Source organism: Cuculus canorus, chromosome 22 (assembly GCF_017976375.1).
Source record: "Cuculus canorus isolate bCucCan1 chromosome 22, bCucCan1.pri, whole genome shotgun sequence".
Classification (NCBI taxonomy): Eukaryota; Metazoa; Chordata; class Aves; order Cuculiformes; family Cuculidae; genus Cuculus; species Cuculus canorus.
The window spans coordinates 8,766,550-8,788,214 of NC_071422.1; the positions used below are offsets into that span (position 1 = coordinate 8,766,550).

The 21,665-nt window shown below is 55.0% G+C and overlaps 3 protein-coding genes across 31 annotated transcripts in view; 2 read left to right on the top strand and 1 right to left on the bottom strand.

Moving 5' to 3' along the window:
* Window positions 1-5,925, top strand: part of MACF1 (microtubule actin crosslinking factor 1) — a 140,145-nt gene extending 134,220 nt beyond the window's left edge. For 17 of the 28 annotated variants that reach the window (XM_054086206.1, XM_054086218.1, XM_054086217.1 and 14 more), the window contains 5 exons: window positions 274-391; window positions 1,150-1,361; window positions 1,930-2,040; window positions 3,880-4,003; window positions 4,362-5,924. In XM_054086206.1, coding sequence (XP_053942181.1) covers window positions 274-391; window positions 1,150-1,361; window positions 1,930-2,040; window positions 3,880-4,003; window positions 4,362-4,618 — 822 coding nt within the window. In that variant the 3' untranslated portion in view covers window positions 4,619-5,924. Of the gene's footprint in view, window positions 1-273; window positions 392-1,149; window positions 1,362-1,929; window positions 2,041-3,879; window positions 4,004-4,361 lie in introns of all 28 variants that reach the window. The other 11 variants (XM_054086216.1, XM_054086198.1, XM_054086199.1 and 8 more) reach the window with 5 other exon arrangements.
* A 645-nt stretch (window positions 5,926-6,570) lies between these two features.
* LOC104060112 (bone morphogenetic protein 8B) lies at window positions 6,571-15,838 on the top strand. Of its 2 annotated transcripts, XM_009561865.2 has the most exons (7): window positions 6,571-6,908; window positions 11,460-11,652; window positions 12,132-12,280; window positions 12,962-13,156; window positions 13,679-13,758; window positions 14,090-14,200; window positions 15,512-15,837. In XM_009561865.2, the coding sequence occupies exons 1-7, from the start codon at window positions 6,596-6,598 to the stop codon at window positions 15,659-15,661; spliced, it is 1,191 nt and encodes a 396-aa protein (XP_009560160.2). In that variant the 5' UTR covers window positions 6,571-6,595; the 3' UTR covers window positions 15,662-15,837. The 2 variants fall into 2 exon arrangements, with proteins under 2 accessions (XP_009560160.2, XP_053942194.1); XM_054086219.1 differs by lacking the exon at window positions 13,679-13,758 and having other exon boundaries at window positions 15,512-15,838.
* Window positions 15,839-17,809: 1,971 nt separating this feature from the next.
* Window positions 17,810-21,646, bottom strand: PPIE (peptidylprolyl isomerase E). The gene is made up of 10 exons (XM_054086411.1): window positions 21,544-21,646; window positions 21,362-21,460; window positions 21,035-21,078; window positions 20,424-20,450; window positions 20,181-20,262; window positions 19,505-19,605; window positions 19,255-19,378; window positions 18,986-19,171; window positions 18,274-18,416; window positions 17,810-18,183 (listed from the first exon to the last, which is right to left on the bottom strand). Exons 1-10 carry the CDS (start codon window positions 21,572-21,574, stop codon window positions 18,115-18,117), a joined length of 906 nt encoding a protein of 301 aa, XP_053942386.1. The 5' UTR covers window positions 21,575-21,646; the 3' UTR covers window positions 17,810-18,114.
* Between the last annotated feature and the right edge of the window lie 19 nt (window positions 21,647-21,665).

Here is a 21,665-nt window from a genome sequence, read left to right on the forward strand (position 1 = left end):
TAAAATCTCATTTGCTGCTCTAAAAATTCTCTCCTTCAAGCTTTAAAACTAAAGGATTTGGAGAGTTGCATCGTCTTAAAACCATGCAGCAAAAAAAAATTATCCCAGAAGAATCCATCTGGAGAAACCTCAAAAGTATTCAGTAGACTAATAAAAGCATTTGGGACCCCATAAAGCCTTTCCAGTAGCCTTTTCCTGGTGCAGCCTGCTGCGGGAAGGAGCTGAGTATCCAGGTTGTGTCCCCCTTCTCTGAACTGTTCCTTGGCTCTGCAGTTCGGCGATTCCCAGCAGCTGCGGCTGGTCCGTATCCTGCGGAGCACGGTCATGGTTCGCGTTGGTGGAGGATGGATGGCCCTGGATGAATTCTTAGTGAAGAATGACCCTTGCAGAGGTACAGCAGTTCCTGGGTTTCATACAGCTGGTGTCTTCTCGCTTAGGAAAGGCAGTGTGAGAACTTGTTTCCTCTGGTTGCGAATGACCAGATGGTACCAGAGCTGGTCTGATTTATCCAAATAACAGGCAGGAGCTGGACAAAATGGATCCAAAGTGATGATCAGCTCTCAGAGTGCCCCTGTGCAAGGCTTGGTGTGTGCCCTTGCTCTCTGACACTGTCAGCGTGGAACGCACGGGTGCCTGTCCGCTGGCTGTGCCCTTGCTGGCCGAAGGGAAACCCTACTGCTCCTTGGGACACTTGAATGAACATTGTAAAGTTGCCTTTTACTGGGCAGCAGTCACTTCACTTTTCCCCAGAATTGTTAAAGAGCTGTGAGAGCACACAACTGCAGCGCTTGTGAGCTGCTTTTACTGGTTTTAAGCCACATTAAACACCATCCCAGCTGCTGTTGTAATGCTGTGTTTAAAGGCTGCCAGGGTTGCTTTCCCCAAGATAGCAGAGAATCGTAGGATGAGGTCACGGCCCTCAGGCAGTTTTTGATCAGCCGGTTTCTCAAAGAACTGACCCGTGGCAGAGCATGGTTGGGACAGAGCAAGGGAGTCGGGGTGGTCTCATTGCCATCTGTCCACTCTCAGGAATGGGCTTTAGGAGACATCACAAGGACATGTGCTCCAACCCCCGGAGCCTCCCAAGCCCCAGTATCAATGTTGGCCTCATAGAAACCTCGGGTCTCCTCTCCTTTGTCCCCTTTCCAGCACGGGGACGGACCAACCTGGAACTCCGGGAGAAATTCATCTTGCCAGAGGGGGCCTCCCAGGGCATGACACCATTCCGATCACGAGGCCGAAGATCAAAGCCATCCTCCCGGGCAGCATCTCCAACACGATCCAGTTCTAGTGCCAGCCAAAGCAACCACAGCTGTGCTTCCATGCCATCCTCTCCCGCGACTCCAGCCAGCGGAGCCAAGGTGGGATTTGCGCGTGAAGTCCTTCCTCTTCCTTCCCCTTTAGAAACCAGCAGCCTCCAAACCCATCCCGGTGTGATGAGGAGCTGCAGAAGGTGGATGGAGGAGGAGGAGGAAGGTTGGGGCTTGAGGGCTGGGTGGTTACCATGGTCTCTGGATGATATTCATGATGTCTGCAGGAAGGACCCTGCTGTCTGCTCTGGGTGGGGTGGGACGGTGCAGGACGGGTTTTCATCCCAGACTGGGTGTTGGTGGCTCTCTAGGAGGGTCCCCAGCGCTCACTGCGCAGCCGAAAGCTCCATCCGCCAGGCAAGGCTGTGCCACAGCCACGGAGTCCAGCAGACGCAAGAAGAAGCCATCACCCATCGTCTCTCCCACCACATCATTCACCCATGCATGTTTTATTTCATTATCTGTTTGGGCGTTTCCCCTTTATTTTAACTTATATTTCCCGTTTGGTTCTCGTTTCATTTTGGTGCCATTTCCCATATTCCAGATACTTTTCCATTTCTTTTTTTTTTTTTTTACTCACTTCCACCTCTCCCCCCTCCTTGGATTTTCCATTTCACAGACTCCTCATCACTTCTCTCGATGTTATGACAAACCCTGGTTGATAAACAGTAAAGCGGGCACCCCCCTGAGGGGATTCGATTATTCCGACTTCCAGCTCTCGAGCGCTGAGGTAGAGTATGGGCTGCAGCCCCAGGACCTGCTGACCGGCCAGAGTGCCGCGAGCACCGAGAACTCCTGTGCCCCTGCCTGTTTTAATGCTTCCCCTGTGGTAGAGCAGCGCTTGGTAGCACCGCTAACGCTCCAACTCTTAGCATTTTTCATGGGTCTCTAACTCGGATAAATAAAACATCCACTTCAGAGTAAAGCACAGTGGCTTGCGATTCACATTTACCTCCTTGCAAACCATGAGAGCAACGTTTATCCTCTCGTGCTTTAAGGAAAAGAGATTTTCCAAGCTCTAATAGCTTTTCAGCTGCCTTTAGCTTTCAAAAATCAAAATCCAGCAGCCGAGTTGAGACCTGAAAACCAGCTACAGCGCATGCACAGTAACCACATCACCTTCATTTTCATGAAGCGTTTGTGTTTCTCACCGTGTTGAAGCACGCATGGTGTGTCCGGTGCTGCCACCACCTTGATGCTCCCAGGAGGGTGAGTTCAGGCTGAGACTTTGATCTCTGTAAAGTTTCAGCCTCCTCGCAGGCTTTCCTGACGCTGTGAATCGGTGAGGAGAGATACCTGGTAGATCCTGGTGATTCTTTGAGCGTGGTGTGCACTGGCAAGACAACCACATCTGCTCGGCGCTGCTTTCCCACAGAAAAGGAATTGCTGTAAATGATTTTAAATCAGGAGCACCTCCCCACTCGCCCTAATTCGCCTGCTTGCTGCTGTTTAACTTGTTTGTAAAATAGGATCAAGGACGAGAATTGCAATCTCCGATGATGACGATGGTCCCTTTGCAATCACATGTTTGTGGATTTTAATTCCCCGGCGCCCGAATGGGAGCCCCTTGCCCGGGTGCCCCTCTCTCCCCTGCAGCTCCAGTTTCATGACAGTTCCAGATTTCAAAAAAACCTCACAAAATTGCAAGGGATCGATGGGAGCCTCTCCAGCTCTTGCTTAAAGTCTCCCTGGGAAATGCCTTCCGGCACGGCTGTCCCTCTGTCGGAGGATGCAAGGCTGGAGCCATCCCTGCCCTGATACCACTCCAAGGGCTGGGGGACACCACACAGTCGCTTCCCTGCTGCGCCGCCTCAAACCCAGAGCTGTGGTCAGTGCATGGAAACTGGAGCTGCCCTTTCCAGCTGGGTCCAGGTGCCCTCGCCCTGCCCAGCACCTTCCCCTTCACCTCTTCGCCTTTTTCCACAGCGGCGGGAGTGCAGCTGCCTTTTATGCTGCTTTTCCACACCTCGTCTGCATTTGCAACATCTTAAAGGTCAGGGAAGGCACCGTTTCAGGATGCAACCGAAGCTGATTTGCTGTGTCTCATGCTCCTGTTTGTCACTGGTGCCTCAAATCCGTTCTGCCCTGGGGTGCTGGATGCGTGGACCCACCTGGGCACCAGCACCAGGACAATGTCCCCCCTCCTCACAGCATCACACTGCACTGATGCCTCCTGGTGATGGGCTGTGTTTCTCAATTCTGCGTTGTATTTGAACTTCCAGAATGGTTCTGAGCTGCATAGATGCTAAAACACCTGTTTTTGCAAGATTTCACTCTCAATACGGAGTCCTGAGCCCAGGTGATGCCGTTCTCCTCTGAAGGGAAGCAGGTTTGCTTTTCTTTTTTCCCCAACAAACAGCCCCCCACAAACACCATTGCCTTCCAAATTTTCAAGACCCAGGCTTTTTTCTTTTTGCTGAACAGCTGCTGAAACGACAGCTTGTGCTCTCCTTGACCATTAAGATGGGTGTTCCTTAAATGCCAACATCCTCTTGCCGAGGTGCTGATCTCTGATGCGATCTCAGCCCAACATGATGAGTCCTAAAGCGTGTGTGTACTTTCTCCCAAGGTGACCCCCTCTGCGGGCAGCAAGCTGAAACGACCCACCTTCCACTCCAGCCGGACCTCCCTGGCTGGGGACACCAGTAACAGCTCCTCACCAGTCTCCACAGGTGCCAAAACCAGTCGAGCAGGTGAGTTGGGTGCAAAGACCAAAAACCTCCTGCTTGGTTGCTTAAATTGGCAGAGAAAATATTCACTATTTTAGAAGCCTGCCGCGAGGCAGGAGGCTGATGGCCACGGCTGCGTCCCTGCCCAGGAGAGGGGATTCTGCAGCAGTTTCGCAGGGCAAGGGTTTGCTGCTGCTTCGTTAAAAGCTTGGGAATTAATCATCCCTGATGCTGGCCTCCCTGTTTCGTGGATGCTGGGTGGGCGATTGAAAGCAGCTGCAGCAGTACATGGGATTTGGGTGCTGGTCAGTCCAGGGATGGGAAAGGATCCTTCTCCTCCTGCTCTTCTTCCTGCTCAACGTGCTCTCGGCTCCCCTTGCAGATCCTAAAAAGGCAGCCAGCCGTCCCACCAGCCGTGCCGGGAGCCGCACAGGGAGCCGGGCCAGCAGCCGGCGGGGCAGCGACGCCTCCGATTTTGACCTGCTGGAAACACAGTCAGCGTGCTCGGACACTTCGGAGAGCAGCGTGGCCGGCGGGCAGGGCGGCTCGCGCCGGGGCATGGCCAAGCCCTCCAAAATCCCAACCATGTCCAAGAAAACAACCACTGCCACCCCGAAAACTCCAGGCCCTAAGAGATAATACTGTACCCATGTCCTCCCGAGAGAAAGCAGACCCAACCTGTGTCCAGTTTTTAGCCCTGCTCCATACATTGGATGTATATTTATTCTAAATGGGAGAAACTATATTGTTAAAAGTGTAAAAGAAAGTTGTGTTATGAAGCTGCCTTATTTGGGTTTTTTTTTCCTTTTTTGTAAGTTACTATTTTCATGTGAATATTTATGTAGATAAAAATTGCCTCTCGGCGAGCCCTGTTCCAGAGGGGCCTGGAAGACCGATACGTTGGAAGAAAGGAAAAAAAAAAAAAAAAAAAAAAAAGAAAAGGAAAAAAAAAAAGGAAGCAAAAAAAGGTCAAGGTGTGAAAGTGTAAAGAAAAACTGAACTATAAATAGGATTTCTGCGCGGTGCAGGGTGCGAACCTGCTTTATCTTTTAGGATTGTTTCCTAAATGCATCTTTATAAACTTAACTTGCTGTCTCAGCAAGGTAAATTATATTTAAAAGTAAAGACCTGAATCCTGCAGTGTTCAAGGAACTCTTTTGTAAATCACAGATACCTCAACACAGAACCGTGAGGTGAGGGGGCTGGGGCTGACGTTTCCATTTTTTTAAAGCGATGTGGTTTTACCTGAAGAAAGCGGAGTTTGACAATAAAATTTGCACACAGCGCAGCAAAGGTCGCACCCGTTGCTGTCTTGAAAATACTGTCCCGACAACGTCGTTTTTAGAGAACAAGCATGGAGGGTCTGGGGAGGGGTTCACGCTGGCCAGAGGATTGCAGGTCTGGAGCACTCAGACACGTCCCGTAGCGGTGGTGGGTCCTGCAGATTAGAGGATTCTTCTGGATCGGCGGCCTAAGAGACTGACACAAGATGTTCCTGACAGTCGCTATTTATCTGCATCTCCTTTTCCTATTTATTATTTCACTGGTCATTCCACTTCCAGCCAGGCTGAGATTGATGTGACCTCTGCTCCTAGAAGAAATCTGGACTTACACGCACAGTTGCTTGTCCTTGGAACGAATCTCACCAGCACACTCGGCTGCAAATCCTGTCTCGCTTTTGTACGCTATTTTTTCTTTGTAATAAATCCACCTGACCAAGTGACCAGGAGGCGGGCAGGCAGAGGGGGCTCCCGGGAGCCCCGGGCTTTATTCCAGAGTGGTTCCGTGCCGGCTCGGACCGTGTTGCTGTGTGATTCTCTCAATTGGTTTAAATTGAGGCAAAACTGAAGCTCTACCAATGAATTGTTTAAAAACCAGACACATTTTTGTATTAAAATTGCTTGCGGTAATAAACAATCTTGCCTCCTACTTTATTCTGCAGTGTTAGCGTTTTCAGTATGAGAGCTGGAGCTGTTTGTCCCGCTGGGAGGTGACGGCTGTGCCGGCCACACGCGGAGTTCCTTGCGGGATGGAGCAGGGAACCCCTGGCCCCGAGGTTGAAAGGCCCGGGCGGGTGAGTGGGTGCTGGTGAGGGGACTGGGTGGTGATGGGGAGCGCTGGTGAGGTGGGTGCCCACAGTGGGTGACCCTGGGTTTGGTTGGGTGTTCATGGATTCAGGTGCCCACAAATGTGAGCATCCCTAAGAGTGGGTGCCCATGGATTTGAGCACCCATGAGAGTGAACATCCCTAGGGATGGGTGCCCGTGGGTTTGGGTGCCCATGGATTTGGTTGCACACAAGGGTGAGCCTCCTTAAGGCTGGGTACCCACAAGGGTGAGCATCCCAAGGGATGGATGCCCGTGGACTTAGTTGCCTATGGGGCTGAGCACCCCTAGGGGTGGGCGAGCATCCCTAGAGGTGGCTGCTCACGGGTTTGGGTGCTCCCAGGGTGAGCTTCCCAAGGGATGGATATTCATGGGTTTGGGTGTCCCGCAGGGCGAGCATCCCCAGGGACGGGCGCCCCGGTTGGGTGCCCCGGCGGGGCGGGGCGGGCGGCGGGCGGGGCGGGCGGACCCTCCGCCCCCCGGCGGTGCCGGTGCCGGTGCCGGGGCGGCGATGGGCGCGGGGCGCGGGGCGGCCCTGGCGCTGCTGTGCGCGGCGGTGCTGGCGCAGGGCCGGCGGCTGAGCCCGGGCGAGCGGCGGGAGGCGCAGCGCGAGGTGCTGGCGGTGCTGGGGCTGCCCGGCCGCCCCCGGCCCCGCGCCGCCCCCCGCGCCGCTGCCCCGCTCTTCATGCTCGACCTGTACCGGGCGGCGGCCGAGGGGGAGGAGGGCGACGGGGAGGGAGGGGGGTCGGTGCTGGGAACGCGCAGCTCCGCGCCCGGCACCGCCGCCAGCAGAGCCGACACCGTGGTCAGCCTCGTTAACCTCGGTGAGCGGGGGCACCGGGAGAGAGGGGGCACCGGGAAATGGGAAACCGGGGGGAGAAAGGGGACACCGGAAGAAGAGGGGGCACCGGGAGAGAGGGAGCACTGGAAGAGAAGGGACACCGGGAGTACGGGGGAACCGAGAACGAGGGAATCGGGCAGGACCGGAGAGAGCGGAGCAGACCGGGGGGCACCGGGGGGATCGAGGCGCACTGGGGTGAGCGGAGCCGCGGAGGCTCCGTGGGAACGGGGGCACCGGGCAGGACCGGGGGAGCGGATCCTGCGGGGCAACGGGATGACCAGAGCAAACGGGAGGCAGCGGAGGGACCGGAGCCTTTGGGGAGATCGGGCGGAATCCACACGGCTCGGGCAGGACCGGGAGGGCAGGGCAAACCGGGAGGAACCGGGATGCGGAGCCTGCGGGAGGAGCGGGGCGCACTGGCAGGACCGGAGCCCGCGGCGGCACCGGGGACATCGGGCAGGACCGAGGCGCCCCGGGGGAGCGGGCAGGGCACCGGCCCCGGCCCACCGACCGCTCCGAGCATCCCTCGGTGCGTTCTCGGCGCATCCCCGCGCACGGGGAGCCGGAGAGCGGCGGGAGACCGGCCGGGACGGACCCGGCTCCGCTTGGCGAAGAGGAGTCGGAGAGCAGGGAGGTCCCGCAGCTTCGGTGCTCGTCCCCAGGCAGCGAACCGGGCTGCTCCCCCGGCCCCATCCCAGGGCAGCGCAGGGTGAGCGCATGGAGCCGGTAGTGGAGCACCAGGTGCGCCCGCTGGCAGCAGGGACTGAACCCCGGTCTCAAATCCAACCCTCGAGGTTGGTGGTTATTGCTGGAGTTATTGCTGGTTATTGCTGGAGTTAGTTATTGCTAGTTATTGCTAGTTGTTATTGCTGGAGTCCCGTCCCGCCGTTTGCTGGGCAGTGCCAGGCTCCAGCCTGGTTGGAGGGTGCGAGGGAAGCAGAGCTGCTTCCAGCCAGCACCAACCCTCAGCCCGCAGGGATGTGAAGGGGCACGGGAGCCCTGGTACAGCCCCTCTGCTCGGGCGGTGGTCGGGGTGCCAATGCCCAGCTCCACCTGGAGCCCTGGGGCTGTGGGGTCAGCGACGCGGGGATGCTGAGACCGAGGGAGGCAGACACCAGGGCACCAAATCCCAGCTCCTCTCAGAACTCAAGACAACTGAAAAATGCTTTAATGCGGCCAGGGCGGATGTCAGCCAGGGTGGGAGGTCTGGGGAGCTGCCCGGGAGGCGCTGGCGTTGGCCCAGGGGTGCTGGTGCCGCTCCCCTTCCCAGAGATCCTGGAGTGGCTGGGAGAGTTGGGGAACACAGTTCCAGCCTTCCATTTGAATGGCTTTGATTTCTGTGGCTTCGTCAGCCCCTTCGCGTTAATTAAATGAAGTTTTGTGGGAGAAGGCTAGCGTTCATTTGCGTGCATAGTTTGCTGCACAATTAGCGTGATGGGCCATGCAAATGGGGGAAGTCGGGGCTCCGCTGGGCACTTGGGCCGTGCTCCCAGCCCTGTGTGAGCGGAACTGGGGCTCGGCTCCCAGCAGCACACCTTTTCTTGGGAAGGGTTCATGAGAAGACTCCCCAGTGCACAAACACGTCCTGGTTGGAGAGGGCAGAGCTCCCTGCCTGCTGGCCTGGGCAGATGGTGGGTCGTCTGGGCAATTGGTGGCCACGAGCTCCTTCAGTTGGGGATCCACCCATCCCTTCTTGCTGCCTCTTGGTGTGAAGATAAAACATTTCCTATAAGCCTGACCCGTGCTATTTCTGTGCGCTGACTGAGTCAGGTGGGTTGCATTTTTAAGCCTGGGGTAAGGATGGGCTTTACGATTTCACCTTGGCCGGGGCTGAGCCACCAGCAGTGAGTCACGGGTGAATGCAGGGTGTAATCATGGAGCAGAGCTTTGTAACGGGAAGGCGAGGAGAAGGCGCACAGGGCTGCAGCACCCCTGAGCATCCTGCGACTGCCTCTTGACACCTCAACACCTCTTCCTCCCTTTCCTCGCTGCCTTGGGACGTGGCCAAGGTCCCCATGCCAATGTGGATGGAGTGTCGCACCTCTGCTGCAGGGCTGCAAGGAGCCATCGGTGCAGGGTGGGAGCTCACAGCACCCCCTTTAATTCAGCTGGGAGGTGGGGTGCACTGCTCTGCTCCCTGTGCCGACAGAGCCTCGCCTGCTGCTGGCCTCGGTGCTTGGGTGCTCGCCTTTGCCCCACGCAATTACCACCAAAATCTGCCTGCTGTCAGCAACAGGGTCAGGGCTTTCCCACTGCTGACTTCATTTCACAGCATTTTGTGCCTTCCCCTCCTCTGGGCACCCACGGTGGCTCCCCCAGAAAGCATGGAGCAGACGAGGGATGCACAGCACAAGCCTGTGGAGAGGTGTCGGTGCTCCATACGCACCCGCCACACGTGTTTTAAATGGGAAAAGCTTTGCAAATGAAATCCCCGGGGTGTCCCCGTGGTACCGGGCTGTTTTTTGGGGCTGGGAGAGTGGAAGGATGCAAGCAGGGACCAGGGGTGCAGCACAGCCACAGCCGGGCTGTGGGTGCTGTGGGACAAACCCCTCACCCTGTGACCCCCGACGTTCTTCTTGCCGGGATGGAGGAAGCACTTGCGAGACAAGGCGTGAGCCTGGCAGAGGCTCAGCTGCATTTTGCAGCACTGAAATCTCTCCCTGCTGTGGAAAACCTCCGGAGTGTGTTTTTTTTCCTGCTTGCAAGTGAAAGATGGCATCTTCCTTGCATCTCCTTTAAACCTATTTTAGGGTTCAGAGCACTTGATGTGGTTGAATATCCTGAATATCCTTTTAATTTAGTGTCTGAAACGATCACAGGGACCACTGGAAGCAGCCAGGACCCGTAATTACAACTTATGCACGGTTCATAGAAACAGAAAAAGTTTACAGTGAAAAAGTGCAGCTAAAAATGACCTGGGGAGCAGGACACATCGCCCCATCCGGCACCAGCCTGGGCAGGGATGTGGAGCGCGCTGGGGCTGGGACCCCACCGCCATTCCTGTATGGATATGATATTTTTTAATCATTTTTGGGGAGGTAGGAGCACATGGCATCACATCATGGCAGTTGGCTTTGGAAAAAGATGCAGCAGCTTGTAGGGACGAGATGATAGCTGCCAAAGGAGAGGGATAAGGAGAGCAAAGAGCTTCGGCTGGTTTTTTTTAGTGTGTCTCATCCGCAATCCGGATAATCCACCCACGTTTAATTGAGGGTTGGTGGTGCAGCTGAGTCAACCTGTCTCGAATCAATCACAGTTCCCAGGCACGATGGGGAGGGCCGGCAGCGGTTCAGCACCCACCCCTCTGCCCGGGCAAGGGGCGCTGGGTGCATTCGGGGTGCAGCAGGCGCTCCTCGCTGCAGGGTCCTCATTTTGCAGCCACTTATAATTTTGCCAGAAAAGCTGGGCAATAGTAAACCTCCTCCAACCTGCTGGGAATCAGCCTGGATTGACGTTCGCTGAATGCTGCGCAGCCGTCCCCATCACCCTCCTCTGCCGCTCTAACCCTGCATTGGCACAGTAGAGGATGCTTCACCCTTGGTCCTACCCTTCCAAGGGAAATTCCCTCTTCTGCTCCACAAAATGGAGGAGAAAACAGCGATTCCTCCTAGTTTCTCATCACAAATGCTAGGCAGCTTGCTATGAAGTCCAGCTCGTTTGGCTTATTAAGCTGCACAGCTAATTTCTATCTCCTTTAGCATTGCTTATCCCTGGCTCGGGCATCCCCGCGCTTCCCTCCCCACCGGCACAGCCTCTTCTGCCTTTGGCCTTGATCTTCATCACCTCCACAGGAGATGGATCTGGGGTGGTGGTCCCGCTCCTGCTCCCACAGCACCAGAGAAGCCTTCTCTGCATCCGCCCCTGCCTGCTGGCCCCGGGCTTTTTTTATACCATGACTTGTGGTGAGCGCAGTGGCCGGAGGGAATGTGGGGTTTGAAAAGGAAAAAGGAAAAAAAAAAAAGAAAATGAGGAAAAATCCCAACCCATGTCTGCGCAATTAAAATCTCAGTGTTGGGGCTGCAGGGATGCTCCACGCTGCTCCCCTGCGTGAACGGGGATGGCAACTTCATGGTGTTTAAATTTGGAAGGTTTGGTTTTGGATTTTTTTTTCCCTTGGAATTGGTTAAAAATTGCATTTAAAGTATGCTTTTTATTTAATTAATTAGTTGCTTTATTTTGAAAAGCAAGCGCCACGTCCCATTCATTTTGTTGCTTTTGTGCCTGGAGCGGGGGGAGCTCTAATCACTTTAATTACACTCAGTCATCGCAGCTTGGAATATTTTTAAAGTCCAATTTGAAGAAAATAATTACATATTACAGAAGCTCTGTGGGGCTGCATCGTCGTACAGCAGGGCGGTGTTTTTTTCTGCATGGATTTAACAAAATCACCAGATTTTTCCTTTCCCAACATGCAGAGATTTCTGCAAAAAGTGGGGATGTTTGGAATTGGGTCAGTGGGAGCTCAGGCTTGGATCAGCCTGGCAGGAGTGAGGGAAGGGCTGGCACGGCCCCCCCTGACTCCTTTGCTCCGCAGTCGAGCGGGACCGGGACATCTTCTCCCCCAAGCCGTACTGGAAGGAGTTCAGGTTCGATCTGACACAGGCGCCCACGGGTGAGGTGGTGACGGCTGCCGAGTTCCGCATCTACAAGGCGCGGGGAGTCCCTCGCTATGCCAACAACACCCTGCACGTCAGCATCTATGAGGTTGCCGCCGAGCATTCCAACAGGTGACGGGGATGGGGATGGGGATGGAGATCAGGATGGAGACATAGAGAGATGAGGATGGGGATGGATATGGGTATGCAGAAGTAGATATGGATGGGGATGAGGGTGGAAATGAAGGTAATGGGGATGGAGATGGGGCCCCTAGTGAGCACCGATCCAGGCACTTTCCCTTCCTACCACCATGCAAACACTGAGGGAAGCAGTACCACTGCAGCCAACTGTTCCCACGCTTTCCTACCGGGCAATGCCACACCCCAGCTTTTCGGCCGGGGCTGGGAGGATGCTTTCCCAGAGCAGCTGCCAGGGTGCCACCATCATGTCCAGCACAGCCGTAGGCACTGGGAGCTGCTGTCCTAACGCTGCTGTGCCGGGACCTGTACAGACATGGCCACCAAGGAGTCATTTCTATGAATTCCCACTGGTGCTGGTGCCCTCTGGGTGCTATTACTCACCTGCTCATCTTCGTTCCCTGTTTCCACAGGGAGTCTGACCTGTTCCTGCTGGATGTCCAGGACCTGCGTGCCGGGATGGAAGGCTGGCTGGTGTTTGACGTCACAGCTGCCAGCAGCCACTGGTTAGTGGATCGGAAATACAATCTGGGGCTGCGACTGTACGTGGAGACAGACGATGGTAAGCCTGCCCAGCCCACCTGCAGTATCTGAGGCCAAACCCCCATAATGTGGAGTTCTCTTATCCCATCTTGGCAGCATGGTGGGTGGTGGAGGGGGTTGGCTCACTGCAAGTTTAGATTTCCATCCCTGATGGAGAACCACCAGTGCCAGAAGTTGGCAGTGCTGGGTGAGCCCTGATGATGAATCCTCCCAAAGGCATTAACGCTAATGGGGTTCCTGATGTGGGCTGTAATAACCTCATTAGCACTTAATGAACTCCTTACCTGGAGGGATCCTTGTTCCCGTTCGCAGGATGATTAACCCTCTTCTCGCCATGGGATGACATCTGCTCGAAAGGTGCCTTTTGCAGCACGGAGGCACACAAAGAGCATCTCTGCTCTGATGTAGGGAGAAATCATGGCCGTCTATGCCCCATCCATCCGCTTCACTCCCAGCACACCAAGTGGTGAAAGGGAAAATCAGTTGCTGGCGTCTCACTTGGCTTTAATCGCTCTACATGACAACTGTGTGGTGGTGGGCATCCATGGTTGCCTGCGGAGGCAACAGCAGAGTGGGGTCCAGCCACTTGGGATTCCAAACCGGCCACTCTCCACTGCAAATTTCCTTCTGCATTTTGTTCTTGCTTTAACCAAATGCGTTCGTTCTGAGAGCAAACCGTCACGTGGTGCCATCCCTGCAGGGCTAAGCGTTGACCCGGGCTTGGCGGGGCTGCTGGGGCTGCGGGGGCCCCGCTCCAAGCAGCCCTTCATGGTGACATTCTTCCGAGCGAGCCCCGGCCCTGTGCGCGTCACGCGGGCGGCCAAGCCCCCGAGGAGGCGGCAGCCCAAGAAGACCAACGACCTCCCGCATCCAAACAAGCTGCCGGGAATTTTTGGTAAGGCCATGGGGTGAGAAGTGGCTGCTGTAGTACAGGGACCTTCTGTTTGTACCTCGCCTCACAAGGAACCCTGGCTCGACGCAGAGATGCATCCCCAGGGGAGCAGAGCGGAGCGCTCTGGGCTCCAGAGGTGCGGGGCGATGGGGTGGTGCCCTCCAGGTGATGGTGTTTAGTTGGGTTTTCAGGATACCTGAATATTGGACTTTTTGCATCACTTCCTTGGGCCCCAGGATGCCACATGGGCAGGAGGGAAGTGGGGAGCCCTAGCTCTCCTGAACTTTTATCTTGGGGCAACCTCGAAGCAACTCCGCCTCGAAGCAACTCCAGAGCCCCACTGTAGGAGCAATACATTTCAGGCTGTTTTGAGGCTTCTTTTCCCTTTGTGCCACAGCAGAGGTTCCTCTTCTTTCACACTTGTGAACTAACCCCGGTTGCAGGGTCTCTTGGGTCTCTGGCTCGAGCAGGGGTGGCTGCAGCGGGCGGGAGTGGATGTGACACTGCCTGTGCCCTCTCCTGCAGACGATGTCCATGCTGCGGACGGGCGGCAGGTCTGCCAGCGCCATGAGCTCTACGTCAGCTTTCAGGACCTCGGTTGGCTGGTATTTATCTCCTGGGAAAAGTGAATGCAAAAAAAAACCCTATTGCTGTTTCTGCAGGGTCCTGGGCTCCCTCCGTGCTTCCGCAGCCACGTGAGCTGCACGGCCCCATCCCAGGAGATGGGAAGGCAGGCAAGACCAGCCATGACCCCAAACCCCACTGGTGACCCAAACAACTCATGGCTCAGGCCAAAAAATCAAAATAAACCCTGGCTGCTGGCACAGCCGCACACGGAAGAGCCGCTGGGGTGTTTTTGCAGGCAGGGCTTGGATAAAGGGGCACAGAAAGGGTGAAGGCCATGGTGTAACTGGTGTAAATCCTTTTTGTTTGCAGGACTGGGTGATCGCACCCCAAGGTTACTCAGCCTACTACTGCGAGGGGGAGTGCGCCTTCCCCCTGGATTCCTGCATGAATGCTACCAACCACGCCATCCTGCAGTCCCTGGTCTGTGCACCCTGTGAGGGCGCCCCGGGGGGGCACTGGGGCAGTGGCTGGAGCCCCACAGGTCCAGATGGAGAGCTGGGTTTGGGGCTGGGCACACCTGAGTTTCAGCGTGTTTAGGCCGGAGGGTGCAGTTTTGCCCCAGCTCCCAGTAAAGTGTCAGTGGGGAAGGGCATCGTGTCGCCAGTACATCCTCCTTACAGCCACACACGAAGGTTTCACCAGAGCCTCACAAAGCACCACTGCAGCTCAGCACCCAAATGTTGGGCTCAGCATGTTCCAAGCAGGAAGGCTTTAATACCCTGTTTTTCCCAAACCCACCCCACATCCCAGCCAGCGCTTTAATTTCTGGAATTTCCTGCCCTGTGAGTGTTTGATTTTCCAATGGCAAACTCACACCAGCTCCTGTGTTTGCGGTTAATTACAGGGAGCACCGAGTCCTCAGCACAGCCTTTGAAGATGTCGCCTGGCGGGTTTAATTTTTGCACTAACGAAGCTGCCAGCAGCCCTGTCTGAGGCTGGGCACAACCCTGTCAGGAGCAGGGAGGGGTCCTCTTTCCCCTACGCCCAACCATCACCCCTAAACCCAATGCTTTTCCTGCAACAGAGATGTTTGGGCAGGATGTGAATCACCTGGCACCCGGATCCAACCCTTCTGGGAAGCGCTGGGGCAAATGCAGCCGGGGAGCCGTGCCAGCCCCGGCCGGTGCTGCAAATAGCATGGTTTGACAGCAAAAACACCGGACTTCCGAACTGGGAGAGCTCGGCTGTCTCTGCAATAAATTAATCGCACATGTCGGGTAGAGCCAGCAAGGGCTGCATGTGTCCAGTCCAGCAGCCCAGCTTACGCTGTATGGCAAATTACTGGGCTAACGCATGTCCTGAGCTGGGGCTGAACAAGCCAAAGGCGAGCTGTGTTCGGGAGGGTGTTGTGTACTGAGGATTTGAGTGCAATTTGTTAAAGTCAGGGTGGTGCTGAGCCCTGAAGGAGACTCTCTTGCAGCGTCCCGCGCCCTCCACCCACGCTGGGGTGAGCCCCATGCTGCCCTGTCAGGAGTTTTTTTAACCTTTTGCCTATTTATAGTTAGAAAAAAGCCCATAAATCCCAAATTAATGAAGGGGCTGCTTAGCCCATGAGTGCCAATATAAACTGCAGCAGGGACTGCCCGGAGTTTGGAATAAATATTTTTGCAAAGAGCTGGAAATAATCTCCCCATTCACCCAGGGTTTTTGCAGTGAAGAGCTGGTTTGATGGCTTTTCTTCCTGCCCAGAGCCACATTTGCCGGTGCTCACAGGTTCCATCCATCCTCCAGGTCCACCTGATGAAGCCTGAGGCTGTGCCCAAGGCGTGCTGTGCCCCGACGAAGCTCAGTGCCACCTCCGTCCTCTACTATGACAGCAACAACAACGTCATCCTCAAGAAGCACCGCAACATGGTGGTGAAATCGTGTGGCTGCCACTGACGGACAGGACCCGTCCCCATCCCTGAATGCCCCATCCCATCCCCGTCAGAGAAATGTGACACTGGGTTTCTGCTGCATGTGTGGAAAAGGAGTTTCATGGGCTGCATCCCGGCAAAGGCCATTAATAACAATAATTAATAAAAATAAATCCCTCCCACCCTTCCTAGAAGTGGGTGTCAATAATCTAAGCCTTCTGTGCTCCTATTGCACTTCATGAGCCACACGCATATATACACACACACACACATATATATAGATGTAGGAAAGAGGATTTGTGACTGATTACATCTCTGCTTTGTCCGTGGATGCTGTGTTTTCCCCCCGTGCTGCTAGCTCACAGCCACTAGAGCCTCCAGTGTCTGCAGCAGCACTTTGGGCTCACGGGTAATGAGGACAAGGGAGCTGGCATTCAAGTTGCTCCGGGACTGAGCTGTTTCCAGCCACGTGCATGTAACTCACGCACCTCTAACCAGTGCTTTTAATTGCCTTAATGAAAACACCATCAGCCAGTTGAGTCGCTGGTTGACTAACCCACTCCTGTTGACTTAAAGTTCATGAAACTCAGCCAGTTGGGAAAAAAAAAAATACATATTGAGCTACAGCCCTGTTATAACATAAATGCCTGGTTTGGTAAGTAAACATGGAATTTCTCTTGCTGTTTGTGCTTTAATAAATATCACAGCACAGCAGCACTCTGTTCGGCAGGCGAGATTTCACAAAGATAAAAAATACTGGCGATCAGCTAAAATTGTACCTATTTGCTTGAAAATGAGCCCGGCTGCAGTGCTGTGATGTGAGGTTTAGGTCAGGCCATGTCTCACTGCCAGGAGAGCGGCTGCACTAACTGGTCGATGGTTCCCATGGGCCACACCAGCCCCAGCCCCGCGCAGCGTCCCTGTTGCGCTTCTCAGCTCAGGCACCCAGGGAACCTTGCAGCACCGAACAAAGAACGAACTGGGACTAGCCAAATGCGAAGAAAAAAATCCTTATAAACCCACACATGTAAGAAAGATTCACTCCCTTCCAGTGCCTGGCTTCCTGAGGAAACGTCTCGCCTCTTTAGAAAGATTTCACCTGCTGACATGAATTCCAGCTTAGGATGCAAGTGGCTCTGTGTGACGTGGTGCCCACCGCAGAGAGCAAGTCCAGGGCTTCTATCACCTGTCTCCAGCAGCGGCTCTCCCTGCTTCAGGCGTCGCTCAAGATTTCTGCAAGGTCTGTCTTCAAAAACTTAAGATTTAAACACCAAAAAGAAGAGAGGAAGGAAGGGCAATGCTGGGTTTGTCAGGCATTACAGCCAAGAGCCAGCATCGTGCCTGATCCCAGCTGCAGGGCAATACACAGCCTCCAGACAGCATGGAAAATCAGTAAGTGAATAAAAGCCACACGGTGTTTATGAGGAGAAAGAAACACCCCTGAGCTGAGAGCAGCTGGGCTCATGAAACCACAAAGCCACAGCGGCACAAGCTCTCAAGACCATCCTCTAAACCCCAGCCCCGCACTCCTGACCCCGGTCCCTGTCCCAGCAGCTCCATCCCTCCTGTGAACATGAGCAAAACCACACATCCCTCCTTCCTGCAAACACCTTCTCATAGGTACCCAGTGCCATAATCCCATAGGAAACGCCAAACCAATCCCTTTCTAGTGCCGTGGCTACCTTCACAGCATATGGCCAGAGCCACCCACTGACAGGAGCTATAAACACAGGCAGCTCTCCCACTCCATGAACCAGAGTTTGGAAATAAAGCCCTTCTCACAGCCACACCACTTTTTATTTTCTCCATCACCCAAAGGGCTGCTTCTTTTCCTGGGGCTTCCTGTCCAGACCTTGTTCTTCCATTTACACACCCCAGTGAATGCGCTCCTTCTTGGAGGGAGATGGATTGGACTGGCTTCCCAGCAGGGACCTGCCTCCCTCTGCAGATGGGAAAGGACGCTGCATAGCCAGGGAAACGCCAAAAACACCTCTGTGAGACCATGCTGCATCAGAGATCCAGCTCTGTTCTTGCCCTGGCACGGGGCTCCCCCCTGCAGCCAGGATTTAGGCACTAGAGAGGATGAGGGCAAATGCAAAACAAAGCATCTTTGCTGAAAAGCAAAGACCATCCTCACACAGTGACAATTCAACAGCCAGGGGTTGAGGCTCATTATGTTTAACGCTACGCTTTATTTTTACCAAATATAAACTTTTTCCAGAACCCTGCAGCAGAACCAGCCCGGCCCAAACTCAGGGCAGCACGGCCAGTGCAGGCCGAGACGCAATTCATCCCCAGCAGGGTCAGACCCCGCAGCTCTGTCCGCAGGCACATTCACACGAGGCTTTGCAGGGGAATTCTGACCAGAGCCGTGGGAGTCGTGCTCCGCCTGGAGGTCGCGGGGCTGTCCCACCCCAGCCAGCTCCCCAGCCCTTCCCAGCCCGGCTCGCCCCATCCAGTCCTCTCCAAGAGCCGAGCTCACGGGCATTCCCCGCAGTCCGAGATAATCACCTTCTGCTTCGGTTTCCCGTCTTTGGTGCCCTGAGCCTTTGAGAAAAGAACAGCAAGGATTAAAAGCACAAAATCTAAGAGGAGGAAGGAGGTGAGCTCTGCCCTGACGCCACTGCCAGTGCCTACCTCGATCTCCCGCACCACCTCCATGCCCTCTGTCACCTCACCAAACACCACATGCTTCCCGTCCAGCCAGTCCGTTTTATCGCAAGTGATGAAGAACTGGGAGCCATTGGTGTTTGGGCCAGAGTTTGCCATGGATAACAGCCCTGTGACCAAAAAGTGTTGTGTTACAGGGAGGGAGAAATGAGCTGCTCCTTCAACCCAAACCCATTCCCAGGCTCGGTGAAATGCTGCCGGTTTTAGGAAAGCCTCTGAATACTAACCACCATAGAAACTGGTGGAAACTAATTACATGAAGAGAAAACCACTCGCAAGCATGAAAGATGGAAAATGGTGGAGATCACTCATCTATTTTTACTTGTGCTAATAGAAAAACTGTTTGCATAGAGATAAACCTGCTTGCCTTCTGCTGCTTTTCAGTCATGCTGTGACTTTCCTCCTTCAAAAATAAACTGTAAAGCAGTTTTCAAATGCTTTCCCCATTATGTAATACTGGAAAATAACAGCACGTGCATGGAGCGAGAATGATGCATTTCTGCTGGCTGAATGCCGGTGATACACAACAGCCTGACGGTGGCAGTAGCGTTTGGCCAACACTGATTATAATCCAGGGCTGCTACTCTCAGCATAGTCAAGGTCAAAACAGACCAAGCATGGCCCCTAGGTGATGTTGAGCCCTTTTGCACTCCAGCCCCTGCCAGGGAGTTGGCTCTACCTGGTCCCGTGTGCTTGAGAATGAAGTTTTCATCATCAAACTTCTTCCCGTAGATGGATTTGCCTCCGGTGCCATTATGGTTGGTGAAGTCGCCGGCCTGGCACATGAACTGGGGGATGATGCGGTGGAAGCTGCTCCCTTTGAAGCCAAAGCCTTTCTCATGGGTGCAAAGGCAGCGGAAATTCTCTGATATGGGGCAAAGGGGAGAAAGGTGAGAGCTGCGTCACAGCTAGAAGCCACTCCACCGGGGAGGCTGAGCCTCTCCTCACCCGTGGTCATGGGCACCACGTCAGAGCGCAGGAGGATCTGCAGCCGCCCCGCGGGTTTGTTTCCAATCTTGATGTCCATGTAAACCTGAGGGTTGACTCGAGATTTCTTGGCAGGAGGCTCGCCCTGAGCAGGAAAAGAGAAAACCAAGTTGAGATGACATTCCTCTGCTCTGCTTCCAGAGACAGCTGGCCTCACGCTCTCAGCCTTCAGGACAGGAGGGATACAGACAGCTCCAGTTGTTTATCCTACCTCCTGTGCCTCTGTTTTGGGCGCCTCTGATCCTGTCTCCTCTATGTTCTCCTCCAGAGTCTTCCCTGAAAACTTCTTCAGCCAATCGTCATCTGACCAGACTGCAATGACAAAAGGAGGGTCAGAGCACAGGAACTGAACAAAAATGCTACAGCCAGCCAGCTGCACGGGTTCAAGCACAGCGTGGTACTGCCAAGAGGATCGCACTGGAGATCTGGGAATCTCAGCTGGCAGCAGCCTCCCCAGAGGACACAGGATACAGGGAATAAGGGACTAAGTCATCCCTTCTTCCTCCCAGAGGTGCCACACTTCAGTGGGCAGGACAAGCTCATAGCTTGTTCACTGCAACTACTCAGGGCAATGGCTTGGGATGGCCTTAGCCCCATCTGCTTTCATAGACGTCGCCAGATGTGTGGGTAATTCTGCCTGGTATGTGTGTGTTTGCTGTGCCCTCCATCAGAGAGCAGGAAGGCAACTGGAAGTGGAGCCTAGAGGGTTTCCATCCAAGGCACTGGGTGACATGTTTCGTTATTTGGTTATTAAGATACTGCTCAGATCCCCAGGATTCTGAAAGGGAGGCAGAGTGGAAGCTGCTGCCTCAGGGTCTGGGGAAGCAGAGAAAGGCTGAACTCTGAACGTTCCTGGGATTGCTCTCCTCTACTGGGCATCAACTCACCAGGCCTGGATGATCCTTCTTTAATCCGCATTGGTTTGGCCAAGTTCACGCGGATTGTCCTGCCAAAGAGCTCAGACTCGTTCTGCACAAAGGAAAACAGAACAGAGCCCGCCAAAAGGTAAAAACTCACTGTGCCCGCCATGGCCCCGCAGAGGTCAGAGAACAGAGCTCGCTCTCTTTAAGCGGCCCACGTCACACAGCACCTCGCTCCGTAACACAGCAGAGAGGGAAGGAGCTCCGTACCATGTTGTCAATAGCTGCTGCCGCATCCTGCCAAAAAGAAGGAAGAAAATCATTATTATTGTTTCTTCTCTCTCTGCCTCTGAACACCAGGAGCATACACAGCCCCCGGCATTTCACTGCAAAGAAGCCAAAGGGCTGTTTTCCTGAAGCTCATAGACCCACGGCTGTAAAACCAAACAGATCATGCAAGAGCTGTATCCAAACCAGTACCTCGGGTGTGCCTTCCCACAACCAGCCCAGGGACCCCATTTAATGAACAACACTTAATCGCTTACATAAAACATTTCAGGTCTGAAACCCAGAATGATTTATGAGATGGCAAATATGCCACAGCCTGTGCTGCCACAAAACCAAAGAACCTCCTGCTGCGGCTGAGCTCTGGGCACAGCTAGGAGCAGCCCCAGCTGGCAGCAGCCAAGCTTTAGCCCAAAAGAACACGGGAAAGGTGGGAATTTAGGAAGGACTGCTGGAGAACAATCCCAGGCTGTGGCAGGTAACTCCCCCTGCTTCCAGGAACAGCAGCACTGCTGTCCCTAATGAGGCAGGGATCCATCACAAGGCGCATAAGGAGGAAACGGAGACCCAGTGGAAGCCACTGCCCCCTTCCTTACCTCTGCCAGCTCGAACTCGATGAAGGCAAAGCCCCGGTGCTTCTCTGGAAGGACAGAAGCGAGTGGTCACCAGCAGCAGTGAGGAACTGGCCCCGAGAGCCCACTCCTGCCCATCCTGTTCCTGGGATGCTCTAGGGGGAGGCAGCACCCAGGGGACCCCGGGATGCAGTGGGGACCCCAGGAAGGAGCACGGACCCCTGGCAGGAAGTGGGAAGCTCAGGCATAGAGCGGGGACCCCTGGGATGGAGCAGGGAGACCCAGGAGGGAGCGGGAACCTCAGGAGAGAGCGGGGAGCCCGGGAACCCCCCCGGCCCATCCAACGCGCACCCGTCTCGTAGTCCAGTGGGATTTGGATGTCAGTGATGTCGCCGAAGGGGATGAAGGCGGCGTGCAGCACCTTTTCGTCCACCTCCTCCGCCAGCCCGCCTGCAGCGCACAGCGTGAGACCCGGCCCGGCCCGACCCGGCCCCGCCGCTCCCCCTGCGCCCCCGGTGCAGCCCGGCGCTCACCCACGTATAGCACCCGCTTGGTTCCCGCCATTGCGCGCTTCGCTTCCGGGGGCGCAGCCTGCGCGTGGGCGGGGCAAGACGAGGGGGCGTGGCCAGTACCGGGGCGGAGCCTGCAAAGGACG

Excerpts from the sequence above, each read along its gene's own strand:
- LOC104060112 (XM_009561865.2), top strand. The coding sequence starts at position 6,596 with ATGGGCGCGGGGCGCGGGGCGGCCCTGGCGCTGCTGTGCGCGGCGGTG. Across the intron at positions 13,157-13,678 it reads CAAGCTGCCGGGAATTTTTG|ACGATGTCCATGCTGCGGAC; the intron begins GTAAGGCCATGG and ends CCTCTCCTGCAG. Across the intron at positions 13,759-14,089 it reads TTCAGGACCTCGGTTGGCTG|GACTGGGTGATCGCACCCCA; the intron begins GTATTTATCTCC and ends TTTTGTTTGCAG.
- PPIE (XM_054086411.1), bottom strand. The coding sequence starts at position 21,574 with ATGGCGGGAACCAAGCGGGTGCTATACGTGG. Across the intron at positions 20,263-20,423 it reads CAGCAGCTATTGACAACATG|AACGAGTCTGAGCTCTTTGG; the intron begins GTACGGAGCTCC and ends TCCTTTGTGCAG. Across the intron at positions 19,379-19,504 it reads CCAAAACAGAGGCACAGGAG|GGCGAGCCTCCTGCCAAGAA; the intron begins GTAGGATAAACA and ends TTTCCTGCTCAG.